Source organism: Periplaneta americana, chromosome 1 (assembly GCF_040183065.1).
Source record: "Periplaneta americana isolate PAMFEO1 chromosome 1, P.americana_PAMFEO1_priV1, whole genome shotgun sequence".
In the NCBI taxonomy this organism is placed as follows: domain Eukaryota; kingdom Metazoa; phylum Arthropoda; class Insecta; order Blattodea; family Blattidae; genus Periplaneta; species Periplaneta americana.
Window position 1 is genome coordinate 222,336,410 of NC_091117.1, and position 26,966 is coordinate 222,363,375.

A 26,966-nucleotide genomic window follows, 5' to 3' on the forward strand; every position below is an offset into this window, starting at 1 on the left:
TTGCGTACCTTTTAAATTTTCCTCCCAATTCTCCTTCGATTTTTCGATTTTTTTTTTCGAGCCACAGGATCAGTTGCCTCAGGTACGCTGAGAAGAGTCTTGCGACCTCGGATACCACTCCACTGAAGATGTCTGCCGCAGTTGCAGACGAAACGTCTGGTATAAAACCAACCAATAGACCACGGCCTCTCAGCCCGGAAAATGAATCTACATCTATAGACTCCGGCCGTGAAAGCCTACACTGCAAAATCATAATATGGTAAAAATATAAACTAAATGTAAAAATGACCCAAGGTACAACACCTTCCCCTGCTATAAGCAGTAACATGAGAACATGCACTTGTTTCGTTCAACTTGTTGCTAACATATTCCTGTAGCAATGCTTGAACCGTCACTGCTATAGTTCCTCATGTCACTCGTTTACCAACAACGCCGCATCACTTGCAAGGACAGTGAATGCTGCCCTGTCCCCGAAATGCAACAGTTTACGATGCCTGAAACTAAATCTATATGTATACGACGGCGTGTCGTATTCTGCAAGCCACTGTGAAATATATGGCTCTTAAGTGTCTGCCTACACTTTATCGGAAGTAGCCTTGCGGTGTACGACCGCAGCTTGCCAGATGGCAGCAGTGAGAGTGAGATAAACTGCGAGGCAAACTTAATTTTTCTCGAAGTCTCACAACGGTAGGGTATAGTAAGGAAGATAATAAAGTGGTATAAATAACTTAGTCCGGTACTGAAACATTCTGTTAAAAGTCATCGATAAATGTTGTATATCTACGAACAGACCAGTTTCTGTCTTCAAAAGATTCAGATTTTAACTGTAAGAAACTCCCTTTTCCGAAAATAACATTAAACTTCCTGATAACAACGGGGGTAATAGGAGTACCCCACTGATGAATTTTTAATACCATTTTCATTTTTCTACATATTTACTTTTGTAATATATATATATATATATATATATATATATATATATATATATATATATATAATTTGAACTGGTAATGGAAATTACGGGAAAACGGCTGAACGGATTTTAATGAGTGACCCCTCATTTTCATGCCTGGCATCCAAAGTTTTTCGGAAAAGTAGTAGTTTTCAGTGAAATGTAAATTTTCCTACATAATTTTCCTATTTTCCAAAATCCATCTGTTGTCAGTTTTGAGAACTAATTTTATTCAATCACGGCCGACTTGATTGAATTTCAGAACAAAACACACATTACAATAAACAATAGGCTATTACACGAAGGCCATGACCTGCAGGACTGCCGACATATTTAGAGCTCAATTCAATTTGTTATAAAAAACTGATTCTTCAGTGTATAATTTTCTGAGCACAGCTGTGTATTGGATATTCAAATCTACGAAACTTGAGGTGGTTTGATGACATTATTACCATTATAAATTAAATATTATTATAGTTAATATCATGATGCATCTATTTTTTCATTAATTGTACATAATATTGATGTTATATTGATCACATGAAAGTGAAACGTTTTGAGGTTATGTAAGTAAATGTAGAGAATATCTTAATTTAGATCATCATTTCTATAATTTACTGAGTGGCTGCTATATATAACTACAAAACTTAAGTAAGATAATAATATTGTTATTAAAAATCAAATATTTTTATACTTATTAACCCAGTGGGGTTGGGTCATTTTCATATACTTAATGGCGGTGTAGTGTAGATATTGATCTGTGTCATTGTCTTCAGTATTGGCTCGAGAGAGCGCAAAAATTACAGTTCCTAAGGAAAGATCAAAATGTATTACTTACTGATAAAATAAGAGGCCTAGAAAATTTTGTAGTCTCCAGATAATTTCAGCAGGATCTCTTAGTAGGATAAAATGATTTTACGCTCTACATTTCAAATTCTACATGCAGCAGCTATACGAAAATGCTATTGTTCGAAAGCTTAGCAAACCTGACATTTTTTTTTAACTTTTGCCTACAATCCACAATGACCTGAAATAGCTACTGCTATCGTCCTGACATTGATACTTGCGTTTTCGCGTTGAAACTCAAAAACTGAAGTTGGATAGGTTCAAGAAAAAGTATTTGGCCTAAAAAAATCCATTCAGAGGGAGTATGTTTCATTATTATGGAAGGAAATAACTATCAAAAAGACAAGTATTCTTCATTGAAAATAAATCTGAAAAATTTTTATTTGAACGTCTAACGAACTTAGTTTGCAGCAGTATTTGCTGCAGAAGCCACTAGTTCCATATATTTGTCTGTTATACCGGGTGATTCACGATGATTTACCGTCCCTTATGGAGCTTATTCCCGAAGACATTATATGCAAAAAATGTCATACAAACATTTGTCCTAATCTTAATATTTTGAGAATTATAATAATTTGAAGTTGTTTGTAAAATATTTTTATTTATTCTAGTTATTTAGTCTGAAAGTATTAAGGCCATAAGGCCTTCTCTTCCATCCTAGCAGATAGCACACATAAATACGAAAAAGAAATACAGACTTTGATGACCATTACTCTTGAGAAAAACACTAGACGAGTGGGATTCCATCTGGTGCGGTGGATTGAACTTCGGCGTAGCTCAATCGTTAGAGCGCTTAGTACGTATAACTAAGGACCTATGTTCGATCCCCGGCGCCAGAGCGATTTTTTCTCCCCTAATAACCATTGTTACCATAACAGATAAATTCTGTAGTACCAGAAATTAATCTTTACGTAGATTCGTCGCCCAACAGTGTATAATACTGTGGAATGTCGGCCATCAGAATCACTCAATTGAGTACGCACCTTGTATAATGGCAGTTGACTTAATATATATGTCAACATATACGCCGAACATGGAGTCAGGCCACAAAGGGAATAACACTAGAGGAGGGAGATTCGATCCGGTGTGGTGGATTGAACTTCGGCGTAGCTCAGTGGTTAAAACGCTTGGTACGTAGAACCAAGGACCCGGGTTCGATCCCCGGCGCTGGAACGAATTTTTCTCCTCAAATAACCGTTGTTTAAATTTTAAGTTGTTTCCCTTCTTAACTGGGCCATTGATTCATACGTATATAAATACATACTTACTTACGGTATTTACTTAATTACTTACGGCACTGTCGGGATGGTTGGCACAGTTGGTATAGCGCTAGCCTTCTATGCCCGAGGTTGTGGGTTCGATCCCAGGCAAGGTTCATGGCATTTAAGTGTGCTTAGTTAATTACTTACGGTACTTATTTAATTACTTACGGTACTTACTTAATTACTTATGCTACTTACTTAATTACTTACGCTACTTACTTAATTACTTTCGGTACGTAATTACTTTCGATACTTACTTAATTACTTACGGTACTGTCGGGATGGTTGGCACAGTTGGTATAGCGCTAGCCTTCTATGCCCGAGGTTGTGGGTTCGATCCCAGGCCAGGTTGATGGCATTTAAGTGTGCTTAGTTATTTACTTACGGTACTTATTTAATTACTTACGGTACTTACTTAATTACTTATGCTACTTACTTAATTACTTACGCTACTTACTTAATTACTTTCAGTACGTAATTACTTTGGATACTTACTTAATTACTTACGGTACTTACTTAATTACTTACGGTACTTAATTGCTTACGGTACTTAATTAATTACTTACGGTACTTAATTACTTACGGTACTTACGATATTTACTTAATTACTTACGTTACTTACTTAATTACTTACCGTACATAATTGCTTACGGTACTTAATTAATTACTTACGGTACTTAATTACTTACGGTACTTAATTATTTTCGCTACTTACATAATTACTTACGGTACTTACGATATTTACTTAATTACTTGAGGTACTTACTTAATTACTTACGGTACTTACTTAATTACTTACGGTACTTAATTACTTACGGTACTTACTTAATTACTTACGGTACTTACGATATTTACTTAATTACTTACGGTACTACTTAATTACTTACGCTACTTACTTAATTACTTACGGCAATTACGATATTTACTTAATTACTTACGATACTTACTTAATTACTTACGCTACTTACTAAATTACTTACGGTACTTACGATATTACTTAATTACTTATGCTACTTACTTAATTACTTACGTTACTTACATAATTACTTTCGGTACTTACTTAATTACTTACGGTACTTACTTAATTACTTTCGGTACTTACGATATTACTTAATTACTTATGCTACTTACTTAATTACTTACGCTACTTACATAATTACTTTCGATACTTACTTAATTACTTACGGTACTTACTTAATTACTTTCGGTACTTAATTACTTATCCTACTTACTTAATTACTTACGCTACTTTCTTAATTACTTTCGGTACTTAATTACTTTCGATACTTACTTAATTACTTACGGTACTTACTTAATTACTTACGGTACTTAATTGCTTACGGTACTTAATTAATTACTTACGGTACTTAATTACTTACGGTACTTACTTAATTACTTACGGTACTTACGATATTTGCTTAATTACTTACGTTACTTACTTAATTACTTACCGTACTTAATTGCTTAGGTACTTAATTAATTACTTACGGTACTTACTTAATTACTTACGCTACTTACTTAATTACTTACGGTACTTACGATATTTACTTAATTACTTATGCTGCTTAATTACTTACGGTACTTTACTTACCTAATTATTTAAGGTACTAAGTTACTTACACAAAATATACTCACGTAAATACACAGGGGTACATGTCATTGTATTCGTTGCTTTGAATCCGTTTTCCATATTGAATAAAATAGAGCCAGACAGTTGCTATATGAAAAGAGGCACAGCAGAGCTCTGAGCGCAGGAAATGCTATCCTCCCTCTTGAGGTTGTGTATGTTGACGTTTTCACAAATTGGGGTGGAGAGGGCAGAAACAAGGACAGTAAATCCATTCCGTACACATTCCGAGAAAATTAGAGCATGTTGTTCTTGTTAGGCCCTCTTCCACTAATGCTCTATTTTTAGCAGATATATGAGCCTCGGTTTTGCAGTTCCCGTGCGCCGGCAAAACTACAAGAACTCTGAGAGCTAGTGGAATATCTCTTATCCGTTCATTTTCGGATAGATAACAATTATTAATCAGATTCAAGTATCTGATGTATCAATTTATATCTATACTAATAATAAATCTGTAGCCGAAATTTTTCTGGTAATTTTCGATTTTCCAAAAAATAATTGGTCCTAACATATATAATTAATCGCCCTGAAACCGAAAATCGCTTTTTTTTTAATTTTTGTTTGTCTGTCTGTCTGGATGTTTGTTACCTTTTCACGCGATAATGACTTAACAGATTTATATGAAAATTGGAATATAAATTAAGTTCGTTGTAACTTAGAATTTAGGCTATATGGCATTCAAAATATTTTATTTAAAAGGGGGGTTATAAGGGGGCTTGAATTAAATAAATCGAAATATCTCCCTTATTATTAATTTTCACGAAAAATATTACATAACAAAAGTTTCTTTAAAAATAATTTCTGATAAGTTTTATTCTATGCAAAAGTTTGATAGGACTGATATTTAATGAGCTAAATGAGTTTCAAAATTACAATAACAACGCCATCTAAGGCGGTATAATGAAATAAAAAACAAATGACTTCATCTATAAGGGGCCTTGGTCAACAACAATCGAAAGCTATGAAACATAGCCTACAGAGATAATAATAATAATAATAATAATAATAATAATAATAATAATAATAATAATAATAAACTGCCCCCCATTGAGAGTAGCCCTTACGGACTCAGTATATCCTCAAAAAAATTATTATACATATGTAAACGTAGATATTAAATTAAAAAAGGGGGGGGAACAAAGAAAAGAGCGTGAAACATTACAGTTGATATTAATGTGGCACCATGTGATTAATTAGGATTTGGCAGGATTTTTTTAACAAAATTATCACAATGTCATCCCTCAAAGATGTTGTCAGAACAAATTTCCGTCGAAATTCTTCGAAAAAAGCTGGTATAGTATGTGTTTGTATGAAGTAATATCGGAAGCTAAATTAACCGATTTGTATAATTAATTATTAATTCACCGTTGGAAAGTGTAGTTTCTCTAGATGGACATAAGGCTATAATGTTATTACAGTAACTTCTGAGTGAATTGAGGACACGTAAGATTAAAATAGCTTCTTATGCACAGAAAACTTGATAGGCTATTCTGTACATTCGTTTCCTGTATTTTCTAAAATAATTTTTATGACCAAATGAGTGATCTCTGGATCAAAGTGATCGCATTTTAATTTTTTAATACAATTTAAATTAAGTAAAATAATAAACGATTTATCCTTCTATTAAACACGAATGTTCCCTGGATCAAATGTCATATTTTAATTATGTAATTACTTTATATTTATTTCTAACGGGTGCAGCGGAGCGCACGGGTACGGTTAGTAAATGAATAAATTAACTTAACTCTTTGCCTTGATGAAACCAAATCAATGACGTTAAAATTGAATACAATTCAAGAACGAAGAACAGCAAGGAAAAATTAAATATTTTAAGGAATACTTTCCATTTTCAATATGTGGATTGCATCTGTGTCAAGGGGGAGATATATCACAGAATAAATGCATAAATATCAATGAATATGTGACGCTATAAGACTAATAATAATAATAATAATAATAATAATAATAATAATAATAATAATAATAATAATAATATTAATAATAATAATAATAATAATAATCATCATCATCCATCATCGTCATCATCAATGCCAAGCATTCAACCAATTTTGGCCCGTTTCACCTCCAAATTACAATAGTTTTATTGATCCTTCCATTTTAATCTAGAGTGTATTACATTCCTGTATGACATATATTCCTTTGGGATTTTTTTGTGTGTAACGTTTCGTGGTCTGATATCTTTCAGACGCAGCATAAGTTTCTTCCATTTAGTTCTGTTAGTGTTTACTGTCCCTTCGATATTATTTTCTCCCAGTTCTTTACGTATACTACAATTTGATTAATTCATCTAAAACTTAATACCAATCACCGCTCTGAGGAACCACGTGTCTGGAACTTCTATTATTTTTATTTGGTTTTTCTTACGTGTATAATTTTCAGAACTATAACGATGGCTAAGAAGTAATACCTCATACCTGTAAATTTGTGGATGAATCAAAAACTGTTTTAAAATTTAATTTTTCTCCAAATACACGAATTTTTGTTATATGATTCTTTTTACAAGAACTTCTACTCGAGGAAAAATATTAGTTAATTGCACTCTGACATAGTAATAATAATTTGGTTAATCTGAAAAATATGGTTGCTTGGTTGGTTTCTAATGTGCTGTTTTAGCATTTAAGCCGTCGGAATAATAATGTAGGTAAAGTAAATGAGCCAGATTGTTATTTACTATGCCTGTTGAATTAGGTAATTGTGGATTTTAGTTTTGAAAGACGATACCGTACGACAGGTTCTAATATCGGCATTAAGTAGATTCCAGATGTTTAAATTAAAAATTTATCTTCGTCATTAATTTTATATCTGAAAGTAATTACAGTATAACTTCATCTCATTCATACGTTTGATAAAGCATCGTAAAATAACCTACTTAAAAAACCTCGTTAATACACTCGTAATTGGACTGTGGCCTTAAAGCCTTACATGCCCTGCCCATGTCAAACGTCTGAATTTAATTTTCCTAATTATGTCAGATAAAGAAAACAATACGTAAAATTCTGCGTTGTGTATCTTTCTCCATTGCCTGTAACTTCATCCCTCTTAGCCCCAATTATTTTCCTAAGCACCTTATTCTCAAACACCCTTAACCTCTGTTCCTCTCTCAAAGTGAGAGTCCAAGTTTCACAACCATACAGAACAACCGGTAATATAACTATTTTATAAATTCTAACTTTCAGTTTTTTTAGAGCAAACTGGATGACAAAAACCGAATAATAACAGGCATTTTACATATTTATTATGTGTTTAATTTCCTCCCGAGTGTCATTTATATTTGTTACTGTTGTTACCAGGTATTTGAATCTTTCTACCTCTTCAAAGGATAAATTTTCAATTTTTATATTTTCATTTGTGTAATGTTCTGGTCACGAGACATAATCATATAATTATTATTATTGTTATTATTATTATCATTATTATTATTATCAATATTATTATTATTATTATTATTATTATTATTATTCAGTCAACACCACCACTATCGCCCAGGGGAATATGCTTCGAATTAGATTCATGTGTCATTGAAGCAGATTGTGGACATCACTATTTAATTTATTGAAGTAACAGTTTTGGAATATAGTGAGTAGAAATCCAGACGTTTGAGATGGGGAGGGCATGAATGTATGTATGTATGTATGTATGTATGTATGTATGTATGTATGTATTCACACTGCAATGGGTATCTACCCGGTGGCAGTGGTAACTAATTACACTCAATAATGACAATAATAAACTTGTTAATTAAAAATACAATTAATAATAATACTAATAATTAATACTAATAATAATAATGTGTGTGTATTTATTTACACAGCAAGTGGGCAAGCACCGGTGGCAGTGGTATATACAATATTAACAATACACAATAAAATGATAACCAATACACAATACAATTTTACAACACATATAAAATTTTACACACAATACAATAATAATACACAGTACAAACAATAATAATACACAATACAATTTAACACAATAATAATAAAACATACCTAATTTTACAATACAACCTACATAATTATGTATAGGTACTACATAAGTTTCAATAGTCTTTCCCTTTACTCTCATCTCATTCCCTGTAGTGGCACTATGACGCATTTCACTGACACTTTAGCACACATTTCACTGACACACTGTAACACATTTCACTGACACTATAGAACACATTTCATTGACGCTATAAATTATCACTGATCGGAACTGTTCACTGCACTGTAAAACCATAACTTCACTGACTCACCTCGCTTCATTGATACAACAGTTCAAATAAGTCAAATAATTACATCCTTATGCATACTTATAAACAGAACTACATTTAAACTAAACATTTCTAGTCTAAGGCCCTCTTACACGCTAGTTTTAAATAATTTACAATTCAAACCAAGGAAGTAAACTCGTCAGCCTAGATAAATACATGTCACCTTAAAAAATTAAATGTTGAATGTCACCTTAATTTTAATTTTCACTTTATATACAACTTTTTAAATTATTCTTGAATCTCCTTAAGGAAGGACAGCCCTCAAAGACCGCTGCAGGTAGGTCATTCCAATCATTTCTAGTTCTATTTAAAAATGAGAATTTACCTACATCCGTTTTCTGTTTCCTACATTTGATTTTAAAATCATGATCGTTCCTACCATAGTACGTTGGCTTTTCTAACCGAGCCGTTATGTCTATCCATGCTTTCTGACCTAGATGTGCTCTATACAAGGATGTTATTCTAGTTTTACTACGTCTGTTTTCCAAAGTTTCCCATTTAAGTTCTTTTATCGTATCGTTTCCATCTTCTCTTTTACCTTTAACAAATTTCGCTGCCCTATACTGGATTCTTTCTAAGGAATTTATCTGGTATATTCTATAGGGATCCCAACACGTAATTCCGTATTCCATTAACGGTCGCACTAACGTTAGATATGCTATTTCCCTCGATTTGGGGCTAGCCTTTCTCAAGATTCTCATAGTAAAGTGAAGTGCCCTCCATGCTTTACCCGTAACATTATCAACATGCTCTCCCCAAGAAAGTTTGGAGTTTAATAATAATAATAATAACAACAACAACAACAACAACAACAGGGAATATACTAAATTAAATGAAACGATCACTTAAAATAACATTTGAAATATTCTAATTTGTATCTTAAAACTAAGATCGAACTAAAACCCACGAGTATATGTTCATATCTGCACAAGTACCTTTCAACATTACACTCATTTCGCTGTCAACTCACTCACTGCACTGGAACTACGACACATTTCACTGATTCTGTCCTGATTTCTCTAACACTTCAAAAACATTTCACTGTTCAAATTGTTTGCACTGCCACTATAAACTATTTATTTATTTATTTATTTATTTATTTATTTATTTATTTATTCTGGTGTAGTTAAGGCCATCAGGCCTTCTCTTCCACAACACCAGGAATACAACTATAAAGCTTCACTGACAGGAACACGTTTCATTTACACAGCACACTTCACTGACACGACATACTTCTTCACTGACACAACACACTTCACTGACACAACACACTTCACTGACACAACATAATTCTTCACTGATACAACACTTCAATAACAACATATCATTTACACCCTTTAACTACTGTGTATAATTACCGTCTATTAGTAAGGTCCTTAAGCCTATTTTTAAATGCATTTTTGGTTGTTGGTAAAGCCTTTAGTAAGTCTGCAGGTAAAGCATTCCAGTCCCTGATAGTACGATTGAGAAAAGAAAACTTTCCAGTGTCCGTCCTCTGCCTTCTTTCCCTCAATTTATATGAGTGGCCGTTCCTTGAAGAGTAATTTGGCGGCTGCAACCTATTTTCTATTTCTCTCCAGGCAGGCTCACCTCTGTATGTTTTGAACAGTGCGCATAATATAGCACGTATGGGCGACTCCAGAAATGCATATAGAGTGTTAATTGGGAGACCGGAGGGAACAAGACCTTTAGGGAGGCCGAGACGTAGATGGGAGGATAATATTAAAATGGATTTGAGGGAGGTGGGGTATGATGATAGAGACTGGATTAATCTTGCACAGGATAGGGACCGCTGGCGGGGTTTTGTGAGGGCGGCAATGAACCTTCGGGTTCCTTAAAAATCATTTGTAAGTAAGTAAGTGCAGTAGAAACTGTGGGATGTAAATAATGTGTCCTTATTTCGTAATATTTTATCTTAATTTTTATTATGCATCAAGTTGAAGAAAAAACTTCACATGAGAGAAGCGACTGCAGCAGATTTCAAACACGACTGCATGCCTGAGGTAATAGGCCTCATCCACCAAGTCGAGTTAACGGAGATAATTAACATATCACGTGAACACGCGGAATTCTTATTAGCACCATATTTTACTTGAGTTAAATTCGTAACCCAAGAGATATCTTTAGGTAGCTTGCCCCTATAAACTGTGAAATGACAAAGTTAGATTAATAGCTATACGCCTTGTAAGCTCTTTAAAAATAGCTTTACCTTGAGGTAATCATGCAGATTATCCGGTTACCATAACAACATTACCTTCCAAATAACTTACTCCAGACATCGCAAAACGTCACAAATTCATGACGCAATATAAATATTACCCGCTACACACAAAGTGAAGACAGGTGGTGGGGAGCATCGGCCCTCTTAGCCTCAAATATTTTCCTAAGAACCTTAGTCTCAAAAACACTTACCATACAGAACAACCGGTAATATAACTGTTTTATAATTTCAGATTTTTTGACAGCAGTCTAGATGACAAAATCTTCTCAACCGAATAATAACAGGCATTTCCCATATTTATTCTGCGTTTAATTTCCTTCCGAGTATCATTTATATTTGTTACTATTTCTCCAAGATATTTGAATTTTTCCACCTTTTCGAAGGATAAATCTCCATTTTTTATTTTTCCATATCGTGCAATATTCTAGTCATGAGACATAATCATATATTTTGTCTTTTCGGGATTTACTTCCAAAGCTATCACTTTACTTGCCTCAAGTAAAACTTCCGCGTTTTCCCTAATCGTTTGTGGATTTTCTCCTAACACATTCATGGCATCAGCATAGACAAGAAGCTGATGTAACCCGTTCAATTCCAAACCCTCTCTGTTATCCTGAACTTTCCTAATGGCATATTCTAGAGCGAAGTTAAAAAGTGAAGGTGATAGTGCATCTCCCTGCTTTAGCCCGCAGTGAAGTCATTGTATTTCATAAATGAGTCAAAAGCAAAAAGAACGACTGTCACCACGTTTCTTAACGAACGAAAATTAGCTGAGATATGCCTTTTCGTTAAATTCATGCACCACGACCTGAGTCAGTTCCCTTGTGAGAGTTAAGTCGACAACCTGTGGACTACAGGTCTGATTAGGCAGCAGAGTGTTGGTTTGATTGCAGGAAGATGTCCACCTAATAGTCGAGCGGCTGTTCTCGTTATCACATTTCAGTGCATAAAGTGTAATCGGGTCCCCCAGGTGGGGCATAGCGGAACGGCCTGCAGATATGTAGATTAGCAGCAATGATGGTGAACTTCAGCTGTCCAGAACAGAGGCTGTAGTGTTATCAGAACACGTGAAGTCAACGTGTGTCGAGGCTGCGTCCATTAAAAGCCGCATAGACCAGGGTGACAGTGTGACATGGTCATAAATTATATGCTCCCTTATGGGGGAGGAGACGGCCTAGAAATTAATGTTAAGAGAAAGAAAACCCTGATGGGGAGAAAGATGGACAGTCGCTATGAAAGCGACCCAGTGACATGAAGAAAATACCTTGCAGGCTTGAAAGTTTAGTCTCACACCAGCTTAGCTTGGCTCTATGCAACGCTCAAAACATAGCTAAGGTAAAACCTAGTTATACTCTCTGGCTGATGGACCAAAACTACATAGACCAAATTAGTTTTCTTCACGACAACATAGTTGTGTTTTGACACGGTCCAGGGGACAGAAATTTGCATTTAGTTAACTTACACAAACGTTAGAATTTTTTTTTCTATTTTGGATTAATTACAGAATTTAGAAAGTTCTACTTGTTATATAATTAATATTAAATTAAAAAGTAGTCTCCTGTCAAAAAATCTGAAAGGTAGAATTTATAAAACAGTTATATTACCGGTTGTTCTGTATGGTTGTGAAACTTGGACTCTCACTTTGAGAGAGGAATAGAGATTAAGGGTGTTTGAGAATAAGGTGCTTATGAAAATATTTGGGGCTAAGAGGGATGAAGTTACAGAAGAATGGAGAAAGTTACACAAAACAGAACTGCACGCATTGTATTCTTCACCTGACATAATTAGGAACATAAAATCCAGACGTTTGAGATGGGCAGGGCATGTAGCACGTATGAGCGAATTCAGAAATGCATATAGAGTGTTATTTGGGAGGCGTGAGGGAAAAAGACCTTTGGGGAGGCCGAGACGTAGATGGGAAGATAATATTAAAATGGATTTGAGGGAGGTGGGGTATGATGGTAGAGACTGGATTAATCTTGCTCAGGATAGGGACCGATGGCGGGCTTATGTGAGGGCGGCAATGAACCTCCGGGTTCCTTAAAAGCCAGTAAGTAAATAAGTATTAACTTAAAAAGATTAATATATTTATTGAATATTTTAATGAGTATTTTGTATTCAATTATAACTATAATTATAATTGAAGGGTTCAGAGCCATAGTGGGCCAAACGCCATTTATTAAAAACGGAGAAAACAAAGGTTAAAATTAAGTGAATACCATAGTTTAATGAAGATTGACTTACCATCTAGTTTTAATGTGTATATTTTATTTTACTTGTTATATGTTTCCATTGAATTATAGTAATAACTTCATTTTAACCTTTGTTTTCTACGGTTTTAGTAAATGGTGCTTGGCCCACTATGGATCTGAACTCTTCAATTAATATATATTATAATTTATCTCCTGGTAATTATAAACAATCACATCCATGATAGTGAAAGCCGAAGGAGCAAAAGCTCGTGGCCGCTTACAGTTCCGTTACAATATTCAGTATCATTTATAAAATAATAAGCATATACTAAAACGTGCACATCACACGAAGAGAATAAACACAATTGCTTGTTAATAACCCGTCAGGTCGAGCGACTTCGCCTTGACACATAACGTATAATAAATATTGTAACTATGCTTTTCTCAGTTTTACCCTTAACATGTAATCTATTTATTATTATTATTATTATTATTATTATTATTATTATTATTATTATTATTATTATCATCATCATCATCATTATTACTGCTTACTTACTTACGTAGGCCTACTAAAAGCTTTTAAGGAACCCGGAGGTTCATTGCCGCCCTCACATAAGCCCGCCATTGGTCCCTATCCTGTGCAAGATTAATCCAGTCTCTATCAACATATCCCACCTCCCTCAAATCCATTTTAATATTATCTTCCCATCTACGTCTCGACCTCCCTAAAGGTCTTTTTCCCTCCGGCTTCCCAACTAATACTCTATATGCATTTCTGGATTCGCTCATACGTGCTACATGCCCTGCCCATCTCAAACGTCTGGATTTAATGTTCCTAATTATGTCAGGTGAAGAATACAATGCGTGCAGTTCTGTGTTGTGTAGCTTTCTCCATTCTCCTGTAACTTCACCCCTCTTAGCCCCAGATATTTTCCTAAGCACCTTATTCTCAAATACTCTTAACCTGTGTTCCTCTCTCTAAGTGAGAGTCCAAGTTTCACAACCATACAGAACAACCGGTAATATAACTGTTTTATAAATTCTAACTTTCAGATTTTTCAACAGCAGACTGGATGATAAAAGCTTCTCAACCGAATAATAACAGGCATTTCCCATATTTATTCTGTGTTTAATTTCTCCCCGAGTATCATTTATATTTGTTACTGTTGCTCCCGGATATTTGAATTTCTCCACTTCTTCAAAAGATAAATTTCTAATTTTTATATTTCCATTTCGTACAATACTCTCGTCACGAGACATAATCATATACTTTGTCTTTTCGGGGTTTACTTGCTTCCAGTAAAATTTCCGTGTTTTCCCTAATCGTTTGTGGATTTTCTCCTAACATATTCACGTCATCTGCATAGACAAGCAGCTGATGTAACCCGTTCAATTCCAAACCCTCTCTGTTATCTTGAACTTTCCTAATGGCATACTCTAGAGCAAAGTTAAAAAGTAAAGATGATAGTGGAAGTTAAGTACATTCAAAAATTCAGGTACAATAATAATTGAAGTAAAAGTAAAATGATGACCCTGTACTATGAATTGAAAGTATCTGTACTCCCAGGCCGTGTGCAGCAGAAATTAACGTGAAACAAGTGCTCTCAGACCTGTGCCTCTTAACAACATTCTTGTACCGGTCCTGTGGATGTATCACCACTTCAGCCATACGATGAACCTGCGTGCTGTTTGATTTAAATGTTTCGATGGTTGACACATTAACCCCTCGTCATAATTCACATCAGTGTGCGCTGGAAATGTAAATAATGGTTTTCCCAAACGGTGGACTGCGTAAAAATTCATTGACTCCACGCCCGCCGGGAGTACAAGTGTGCCATTAATGTGAATTTAAAAAAGAAATATGACGCATACACCTATACAATTACACATGTAACGTTTACTACGACAATAATTAAGCACCACTCGGGAATTTGTATAACTGGTTGCGTTCATTTCAGAACTATGATGCTAAAGCCACTGCGAAGCATTAGGTTCCAATAACCAGGCAGGACAACTTTCATTACGCTTACAACCCATACGCTATCATTAAAACCTCATTCATTAGTCCTGTTGCTGCGACAAATAATCAGTTGTTTGAACAAAAAACAGATAGTTTTAAATGTAACTATTGCAAAATAACGTACCACGACCAGCAATCTGACACAAACATGATTCCAATATATAGCCCTACAGTTTTTTATTCATATGAATTTTTGAGCGCTGGTGGTGATAGAAGAAATGATCGGGTAAAAAGGAGAATAAATTGACATTACTTACTTACTGGCTTTTAAGGAACTCGGAGGTTCATTGCCACCCTCACATAAGCCCGCCATTGGTCCCTATCCTGAGCAAGTTTAATCCAGCTCTACCATCATATCCCACCTCCCTCAAATCCATTTTAATATTATCCTCCCATCTACGTCTCGGCCTCCCCAAAGGTCTTTTTCCTTCCGGCCTCACAACTAACAATCTATATGCATTTCTGGATTCGCCCATACGTGCTACATGCCCTGCCCATCTCAAACGTCTGGATTTAATGTTCCTAATTATGTCAGGTGAAGAATACAATGCGTGCAGCTTTCTCCATTCTCCTGTAACTTCATCCCTCTTAGCCCCAAATATTTTCCTAAGAACCTTATTCTCAAACACCCTTAATCTCTGTTCCTCTCTCAAAGTGAGAGTCCAAGTTTCACAGACATACAGAACAACCGGTAATATAACTGTTTTATAAATTCTAACTTTAAGATTTTTTGACAGCAGACTAGATGACAAAAGCTTCTCAACCGAATAATAACAAGCATTTCCCATATTTATTCTGTGTTTAATTTCCTCCCGAGTGTCATTTATATTTGTTACTGTTGATGACATTATCAAATTTAATTAAAAATAAAAATCATACCTTCACCTCTCTTTCTTTACTTATAAATGGCCTTTAAGGAAACCGGAGGTTCATTGCCGCCCTCATATAAGCCCGCCATCGGTTCCTATCCTCAGCAAGATTAATCCAGTCCCTACCGTCACATCCCACTCTAACTAGTGGCTTGTGTAGCAAATGCTGCAAACTAAGTTTATTAGAAGTTCAAATAAAAATTTTTCAGGTATATTTTCAATGAAAATAAGAGACATTTTCAAAGTTAATGCATTAGTAATTTCAGGTCATTGTGGATTGTAGGTGAGAGTTAAGAAAATGTCAGGTTTGTCATGCTTTCGAACAAAAGACTTAGCATTTTGGTATAGCTGCTGCATGTTTCATGAACTACCCCGAAAGTAGAGGCAGAATCACTTTTTCCGAATTAGAGATCTTGCTGAGGTGATCAAGAGACTACAAAATCTTGTAGACCTCTTATTTTATCAGTAAGTAATACCTTTTGCTCTTTTCTTAAGAAATGTAATTTTTGCGCTTTCTGACAATCCTGATCTACAAAATATTTCTGCATTAACTTATGTGACTTATGAATGTGTGAGAAATGGTTACGTCCTGCAATCCGAAATGGTACAAATTGAAGTAAAGTCTTTCTGTTGGACTTGTTTTGCTGGCTGTATTGCAATTGAGGCATTGACATGGGAAAGGTCGTAACTGCCAAAAATTCGAATTTTTAGGTTTTTCATTGAGAAGGTAGTAAATGGCCATGCCAATGGCACAGAGAAGGTAGTATGTCCGTATGTAATGAAACGAAGTTGGAAACGTTGTCACTAGATGTTGTAAGTTGTATGTGCACAGCTTTTGGCGCGGAGAAGGTAGTAACTCCTTTTACAACATCAGAGTGTGTCTAGACAAATATGGGCTGATAACTGTGCAGGGCAGAATAAGAATCGGATGATTCTAATGGTCCTGATTTATATTATTGCCAAGAAACATTTTGATTCAGTGGACTTGAAATTCCTGGCTTCAGAACATTGCTACATACCATGTGATAGGGAATTTGGCATCATAGAGAAAAGAAAAAAAAAGATGCAAGACCATGGTTCCAGAAGAGGTAAGGCCTAATAATGTAATAATGATGAAGGATGAGGATTTCTTCGACTTTTCTGCAGAATGTGACAAGTTTTTGAATACAACTCCTATCAAAATCAGCACCCTCAACTGGATTAGACTCTCAAGAGCTGATTTTCCTCTAATAAAAACAAGACAGTCATTTAATGACCTTGAAATGTGGACAGAGCACAGATTTTTAAAAAGGACAGTCATTAACGTCAATCACTAACTTGCAGTGCTTGCAACGCCTTGAAAGAAGACCAGTCGTCGCTGAGCCAAAAAGAGAGGCTTGTTATCTATGTTAGACTTCCTCGATGGAAAATATCATGCATTTTACCGAAACATTTGTGCATAATGTATAAATAACGTTAATTCTCAGTTTGGCTAAGGAGTGATTTCAATGTTGTATTTTCATAAAATAGGATTTCACAGATAAATCTGTGCCAGACTTTTCAAATTTCATATGTAACACAAACATGAGTGTATTCCTTTCATTTAAAGCAGTTTCTGTAATAATGTAAGTGAGAAAGTGTTCATAAATTTGTTTTATGCTTCCCCTGATAAATATTGTTTTTGGCAGTTACTACCTTTCCCATGTCAGCGTCTCAATTGTGATTCATCAGGGAAGAGGAGGGGATATATTTAATCAGATCACAGTGAGGACTTTATTTGGTCCCCATTATCAGCAATACACAGCATAATGAAAGCCATTAGTTCTCAAGATGTCTTCATTTTTTTATGGTCCACTTAGTATAGTCAGCTGTTCGGCGCGTGAATCTCTACACTCTCGCACATAAAAGTGGAAATGACCAATTTTGAATGAATTGGTAATGCAACACATAAAGAATATTGGAAATGTCCGTTTTTTATACAAAAAAGACAATGAAAATATTGGCAGTAGTATGATGTGGAATTAGCCTACCCGGTTTTGATTTAAGATACTGATATTATCATACTGTTTCTCAAGGAAATGAACGCGTTGGAATAAAAACAGTAACATATTCAGAAAGATGCCTCTCTAAACATACCGAAACAATAAAAAAGTCATTTTTTCTTCCAGTGGAAATTACTGGTTTTCTTCGCAACCTCCACATATATGATATACATATATACTTACTTACTTACAAATGGCTTTTAAGGAACCCGAAGGTTCATTGCCGCCCTCACATAAGCCCGCCATCGGTCCCTATCGTGCGCAAGATTAATCCAGTCTCTATCATCATACCCCACCTCCCTCAAATCCATTTTAATATTATCCTCCCATCTACGTCTCGGCCTCCCTAGAGTTCTTTTTCCCTCCGGCCTCCCAACTAACACTCTATATGCATTTCTGGATTCGCCCATACGTGCTACAAGCCCTGCCCATCTCAAACGTCTGGATTTAATGTTCCTAATTATCTCAGGTGAAGAATACAATGCGTGCAGTTCTGTGTTGTGTAACTTTCTCCATTCTCCTGTAACTTCATCCCGCTTAGATGATATATATATATATATATATATATATATATATATATATAAATCTGGCTCGGCATGGGGGAACTATTAATAATGGAATTCTTCAAGGATCAATATTAGGTCTCCTACTTTTTCTAGTGTTCATAAATGATCTTGCCCCCATAATAAAAGATGTAGGTCATCTCATATTATTTGCAGATGACACAAGTATAGTAATTACAGCCAATAACTCCAACACATTCCAATCTTCAACAGAGGAAATTCTCTTCAAAATATGTGACTGATTCTCAGTCAATAAATTAGTATTAAATTGTAACAAAACTAACATAATTCAATTTAAATCCTGTCCAAATTCAATCTCGAAAATTTCTAGCGCAATAATTAACAATAGATCCCTATTAGAAACAACATCAACCAAATTTCTTGGCTTAAAAATCGATAATGTGTTAAATTGGAAAAATCATATTAAATAAATTACCCCCAAACTAAATTCAGCATGTTTTGCAAAAGATAGTAAATATCAATACCTTAAAAACAGTATACTTTGCATACTTTCACCCGGTAATGAGTTTTGGAATAATATTCTGGGGAAATTCCACAGATAGTAACAGTAAATTCGTATTGCAAAAAAAAGAGTAATTAGAATAATAATAGGTACCAAATCTAGGGAATCGTGTAGGGCTATTTTAAAAAAACTACAAATAATGCCTATGGTTTGTCAGGATATCTTTTTATTAATAATCTTCCTCTTATGTAATCGTGAAAACTTTGTAACTAATTCAACAGTTCATAGCATAAATACACGTCAAAAAATGACTTTCATACTCCATCGGCAAGTCTATCGTGCTATCGAAAAGGAGTGCGTTATATGGCAGTAACAATTTTTAATAGCCTCCCTATCGATATGAAGAATGAAACTCAAAACATAAAATTATTTAGGGCCAAATTAAAGGAGTACCAAATGTTTCACGCCTTCTATTCTGTAGGTGAATTCATGACATTCAATAACACTTCATGAAATTGATACTAAAACTTTGTGTTGTACTAGTAGACTATATTGTAAATCTCTTCTGTATATATTTGATGTAGACTGTGACTATAAATTAAGACTTTATAATAGTATTAAGTTTTTTGACTTGTTCCATATTCTAGCTGTGAAGCAATATATGAATAATACCATGAAATGTTAATAAATACAATACGATACATAAACGTTAGCACGAAGTTAATGTGTGGAATTCCCAGTGCTTATACATCTCCCCATGTCTGTAGGTATTTCGATATCGTGATTTGAGATTAATTAAATATTTTTATGCTCGACCATCCCGAAATGTACTAATTATACACCTGGTAGCAGTCCTTTAATGCATATCATTAAAGCACACCTACTCATTAAAGTACAGGTCTTCAGCCAATGATAACTCAGCTTACATGTGTTCAGCCAATGACAAGTCAGCTTTATACCGTTATAAAGCCGCAAGTATCGATTATTCTCGGATATGCAATCGAAAGACAATTAGCGAAAAGTTACGGAGGCTGGGAATCCAATACTGTCGCAGAAGGTTATGTTCTGTTACTATAATAATTAGCGTTAATTGTAAATAATATTCAAATAAATTCAATTTGTCATCTCGTTTTTCAATGTCGGATTCTATAATCAAGGTTATAATATTATAATATTATCAAGTTTAACGGGATTATACATCAAGGTCAATGACATTATTATTCCTCCGAAAAAATCAATACTTTCGCGTCTGCGCACATCTCACAATTCACGACCTAGAACAAGGTCACTTCCGATCTTGTCAGATACAAATAAAATGTATACATCTGAATACCGGTAATTTCAAGTTAGAAATATGGTCGAGCATAAAAAGTCGTATGAAACTCGCCTATAATGGTAATTAAGAAGCTCGTATGAAAATTATGAAACGAGCTTGCGCTCGTTTCATAAACATCCATACTCGCTTTCTTAATTACTATCATTATAAGCTCGTTGCATAATGTACTATTTCGGGAGGTAGACCACAATAAAATTTGTACGACTTCAAATAGAGATACATACTCTCCCTGTATAGTGGGGTTGTACTTCGTGCATGTCACAATCGCTGCATTGGCTGTACCGTTTGGGCAAAGCTGCAGTTTTTGCGCTATCACTCATCCGCTATTATTTTATTCCTGACCACGTTCAGTTAATGAAGGTAAAGCTAACAATCTGCCCCAATACCTAGTTAGCAGCGTGCCGGCCAGCGGCTAATGCTAATGGTGAATAATTTGTGTGCGGCAGTTGCTCCGGTGGTCAAAGTGCCGAATCAGCTGCTGGGGGCGCCGCTGGGGACCGATGTGCAGCTCGAGTGCTACGTGGAAGCGTTCCCCAACACCATCAACTACTGGGTCAAGAACCGCGGAGAGATGCTGCTCGACGGGTGAGTACCAGCCACATTCACCCTAAGGTGAAGTACTTTGTCTTTGAATCGTTGTAATGCATCAGAATATCAACCAAGACAGACAAATCGATTCTGATTTGATATAATTCAAACAATTTCGATAGTGAAATATGTTTTGCGAAATGATCACATTTTTTTTCGGTTTAATATTACAATATAGGCAACAGACATTTCAGTATTCAGAATATTAAGTACCTCAAAGGTCATACAATTAACCTAATCTACCTATATATATATATATATATGTGTGTGTGTGTGTGTGTGTGTGTGTGTGTGTGTGTGTGTTTTTTTTTGTGTATGTATGCATATCATAATAATACCAAATCAAGGTTATAAATAAGAGACACTATCTCTTAATAGGACCCCTAGGTATCTCTTATTAGGGAACAGAGTAAGTAAAAATGAAATAGCTACCCTAGGTCATAAGTTATTATCTCCCTTATTAGCAATCTACCTTATTATATGCAACATTTTCCCAGCAATTTTATCAAATCTATACTAACGGTCTTACTAATAAAAACTCTATATACAGACGTTTAACTGTTTTATACTTATGCAATGAGTAGCTCATTTATACGTCGTGTGTAAATTCCTTACTAATAATCACTAAATACCTCGCGTATAACAGTACAACTGTTACACAGCTACGTCATAGTTTCGTCATTACTTCGTTACGAAAGATATTAGAATATCTGAGGTTCTCTATAGCATCCGGTAGAGCGCTCTAGTGTGGCGTGTTAAGTATCGATAGTACAACTGGCTCTAATCGATTATCACACTATATTTTGGTCAAAGAGTACAAGCTACAGTAATATTATTCTAATTATCCTGTGCTCTTGTTCTTCTTTGGTTACTAGGCAACCATCATCATAAAATGAGAGTCGATACGAACAGCTGTTAGAGGGGCGGCCATTTTTACGCTATATACAACGCTTAAACAAGGGGTTTCATGTATATAACTGTTGCAAAGCAATTCCCATTGTATAGTTACAGCCTGTTTATACGTCCATCGCTTATGCATGGTTTATTAGTAAAGTTTTCTGTCTCAACTCTGCTTAAGTCTAGTATAAAAACTGTACACGGTTTATTAGTAAGAATGTAATAATAAAACTGTAGCCGAAATTTTTCTGGTAATTTTCGATTTTCCAAAAATAATTGGTCCTAACATATATAATTAACCGCCCTGAAACCGAAAATCGCTTTTTTGAAATTTTTGTTTGTATATCTGTCTGTCTGTCTGGATGTTTGTTACCTTTTCACGCGATAATGGCTGAACCGATTTATATGAAAATTGGAATATAAATTAAGTTCGTTGTAACTTAGAATTTAGGCTATATGGAATTCAAAATATTTTATTTAAAAGGGGGGTTATAAGGCGCTTGAATTATATAAATCGAAATATCTCCCTTATTATTAATTTTCATGAAAAATGTTACATAACAAAAGTTTCTTTAAAAATAATTTCCGATAAGTTTTATTCCATGCAAAAGTTTGATAGAACTGATATTTAATGAGATAAATAAGTTTCAAATTACAATAACAACACCATCTAATGCGGTGTAATGAAATAAAAAACAAATGACTTCGTCTATAAGGAGCCTTGGACAACAACAATCGAAAGCTATGAATCATAGCCTACAGAGAATGTTTGTGTGTTTGTATGAAGTAATATCGGAAGCTAAATTAACCGATTTGTATAATTAATTATTAATTCACCATTGGAAAGTGTAGTTTCTCTAGATGGACATAATGCTGTAATGTTATTACAGTAACTTCTGAGTGAATCGAGGACAGGTAAGATTAAAATAGCTTCTTATGCACAGAAAACTTGATAGGCATTCGTTCCCTGTACTTCCTAAAATAATTTTTATGAGCAAATGAGTGGTCTCTGGATCAAAATGATCGCATTTTAATTTACTAATACAATTTAAATTAAGTAACATACTAAACGATTTATCATTCTATCAAACACGAATGTCCCCTGAATCAAATGTCCTACTTTAATTATGTAATTAGTTTATATTTGTTTCTAACGGGTGCAGCGGAGCACACGGGTACGGCTAGTTAATAATAAATTTGTTGTAGCTTACATTAACTGTTGTTCTCTTCCTCAACAAAAACCAGTAAAAAGTTCAAAGTGTGAAAAATTACTTTGATCTCAGCTTCGTTGCTTACTTTCAACTGAGGTTAGACAAAGAACACGATGCCTTAGAAGCACAAATATTGACTTACCAGAGTTGTCGAGAGATGGCAAATTATACCGGAGAAGTTAACAACGTATCTCTTATTAGGGACCTGTCTCTTATTTGGGTACTTGACCTTATATATATGTGTGTGTGTATATATATATATATATATATATATATATAAAACATTTGAAGCACAATTTCACAGTGTAAAGCAATTCTTCTTCTTTCCACCTATATGTCTGCGAGGAATATGTTCTGATAACAGTACACTCTACAGTAGAGTCCAGAAACAAATTATAAATATAGAAATGTTACAACATACATATTAGGTAACACCAAGGACTAATTGCTCGTACCGGTAATAGTTACACTAAATCTGAAGATGATATACAATTGCAGAAATGACGTATATTTTACATAAGAAGTTTCAAGGTTACAGATTCATTCATTGCTCAGAAAAAAATATATTGAATTTCATCAATGTTTTAGTAAATAGTTAAAAGTTCTTAAATGTGTATGTTCCTGCCTTAAATATAACACAATGACCGGCAAATACTTCTTATTAAATCATACTAGTGGCTTGTGCAGCAAATGCTGCTGCAAACTAAGTTCGTTAAAAGTTCAAATAAAAATTTTTCAGATTTATTTTCAATGAAGAATACTTGTCTCTTTGATAGTTATTTGCTTCCATAATAATGAAACATACTCCCTCTGAATGGATTTTTTAGGCTAAATACTTTTTCTTGAACCTATCCAACTTCAGTTTTTGAGCTTCAACGCGAAAACGCAAGTATCAATGTCAGGACGATAGCAGTAGCTATTTCAGGTCATTGTGGATTGTAGGCAATAGCATTTTCGTATAGCTGCTGCATGTAGAACTTGAAATGTAGAGCGTAAAATCATTTTATCCTACTAAGAGATCTTGCTGAAATGATCTGGAGACTACAAAATTTTCTAGGCCTCTTATTTTATCAGTAAGTAATACCTTTTGATCTTTCCTTAGGAACTGTAATTTTTGCGCTCTCTCGAGCCAATACTGAAGACAATGACACATATCAATATCTACACTACACCGCCATTAAGTATATGAAAAAGACCCAACCCCACTGGGTTAATAAGTATAAAAATATTTTATTTTTAATAACAATATTATTATCTTACTTAAGTTTTGTAGTTATATATTGCAGCCACTCAGTAAATTATAGAAATGAAGATCTAAATTAAGATATTCTCTACATTTACTTACATAACCTCAAAACGTTTCACTTTCATGTCATCAATATAGCATCAATATTATGTACAATTAATGAAAAATAGATGCATCATGATATTAACTATAATAATATTTAATTTCTAACGGTAATAATGTCATAAAACCACCTCAAGTTTCGTAGATTTGAATATCCAATACACAGCTGTACTCAGAAAATTATACACTGCAGAATCAGTCTTTAATAACAAATTGAATTGAGCTCAGTTTTTAATAACAAATTGTCGGCAATCCTGCAGGTCATGGCCTTCGTGTAATAGCCTATTGTTTATTGTAGTGTGTGTTTTGTTCTGAAATTCAATTAAGTCGACCGTGATTGAATAAAATTAGTTCTCAAAACTGACAACAGATGGATTTTGGAAAATAGGAAAATTATGTAGGAAAATTGACATTTCACTGAAAACTACTATTTTTCCGAAAAATTTTGGATCCCAGGCATGAAAATGAGGGGTCACGTATTAAAATCCGTTCAGCCGTTTTCCCATAATTTCCATTACCAGTTCAAATTATGTATATAGATAATTAAACAAACAACAGCAAAACGAGATGTTGGCGTCCAAGAATATAATACAGTGTTTAGTTTTCATTTCCCTTCATGTATTACAATCGAACAGTCCTCTTGCTTCATGTCGTGGTAGGTATAACTGGTCTATCATCTTCTGTGATTCATTTCCTCTGTCAGCCGCTTCGTTTTTAATGTAATCCTCTGCAGTGTGGAATATTTAACTGTACACGGCTCCGTTCCAAAGTAAGAAGTTAATAAGGAGCGACCGCTGCACGTCAGAAGTTCATATCGCTTTCTAAAATCAGCTGGCAGACAGTCAACTTATACGCTGGGACTTGGAAATACTAGTTAAGTCCTAAGAGATTAAGTTTGTCAGCAGATGTCGAGAGCATGGCAGCATTTCAAACAGACACAACACGTGGTGAAGTCGCAGCTACTTTACTGCGTTTAGATGTGCCCGTGGTGGGATTAGTAAATGTACGTCACACTTGTTACGAAGAACATCTTGATGATTTTTAGTATATTAGTAGGTCTAAGCCAGAACCCACAGGATTAAATAAAAAATTAGTCACAAAATTTCATATTCTACACTGCTCAACAATTCAGTTCTCTTTAAATGTTCAGAATGGTATTATCTTTTAGAAGTCATTTTCTTGTACTGTTGTTGAAATGCTACACTTAAATGAAACTAGTGAAAAATCTGTCAATACATAACGGTTAATAGACTAAATATATATTTATTTACACATATAAATGTTTACGCATTTGTTCATATACAGTCGACCAATAGAACTCTCAAAAGAAGCGTAACAAAATTAAATCTTGTGTATTAAATGGACAAAAATAGAGGCAGGACGATAACCCATTGTATGAGCAATGTTATTTTAAGTGATCGTTTTATTTAATTCAAGATATTCCCTGTTATTATTATTATAATTATTATTATTATTATTATTATTATTATTATTATTATTATCATTATCATTATTATTATCATTAATTAAATCCAGACGTTTGAGATGGGCAGGGCATGTAGCACGTATGGGCGAATCCAGAAATGCATATAGAGTGTTAGTTGGGAGACCGGAGGGAAAAAGACCTTTAGGGAGGCCGAGACGTAGATGGGAGGATAATATTAAAATGGATTTGAGGGAGGTGGGATATGATGATAGAGACTGGATTAATCTTGCACAGGATAGGGACCGCTGGCGGGCTTATGTGAGGGCGGCAATGAACCTTCGGGTTCCTTAAAAGCCATTTGTAAGTAAGTAAGTAAGTATTAGTTATTGTTAGTATTAATTATTAGTATTATTATTAATTGTATTTTTAATTAGTAAGTTTATTTTTGTCATAATTGAGTGTAATTAGTTACCACTGCCACCGGGTATATACTAGAGTTGGGCAACACGATTCTTTTTCAGAAGTCGATTCCAACGATTCAATCACACATTACGAATCGATTCTAACGATTCGTTCACGATTCTTCTCAGTCTGCGATTCCAACTATTCTTTTGAATCGTCAAGGAGTTCACGATTCTTCCTACTCTGCGATTCCAACGATTCGTCAACGAACGACTTACAGGACACTTTCCTTTGCAAATCACGCGTAGAACAAAAACGTTCTACATCTCTCGCATAGATGGCATAAGAGGCGAGACATTGGATTGTCTCTTTCTCATTGGCTGGAACCATTCAGTATGACCTCCTTTAGTCTACAAAATTACCCAAGATAATGTCTCTAA

The 26,966-nt window shown here is 34.6% G+C and overlaps 1 protein-coding gene across 1 annotated transcript in view; it reads left to right on the forward strand.

Moving 5' to 3' along the window:
* LOC138696342 (lachesin-like) overlaps positions 1-26,966 on the forward strand; it is a 731,117-nt gene that overhangs the window by 460,414 nt on the left and 243,737 nt on the right. Inside the window, exon 5 of the mRNA XM_069821191.1 lies at positions 21,101-21,239. Coding sequence (XP_069677292.1) covers positions 21,101-21,239 — 139 coding nt within the window. The remainder of the gene's footprint in view (positions 1-21,100; positions 21,240-26,966) is intronic.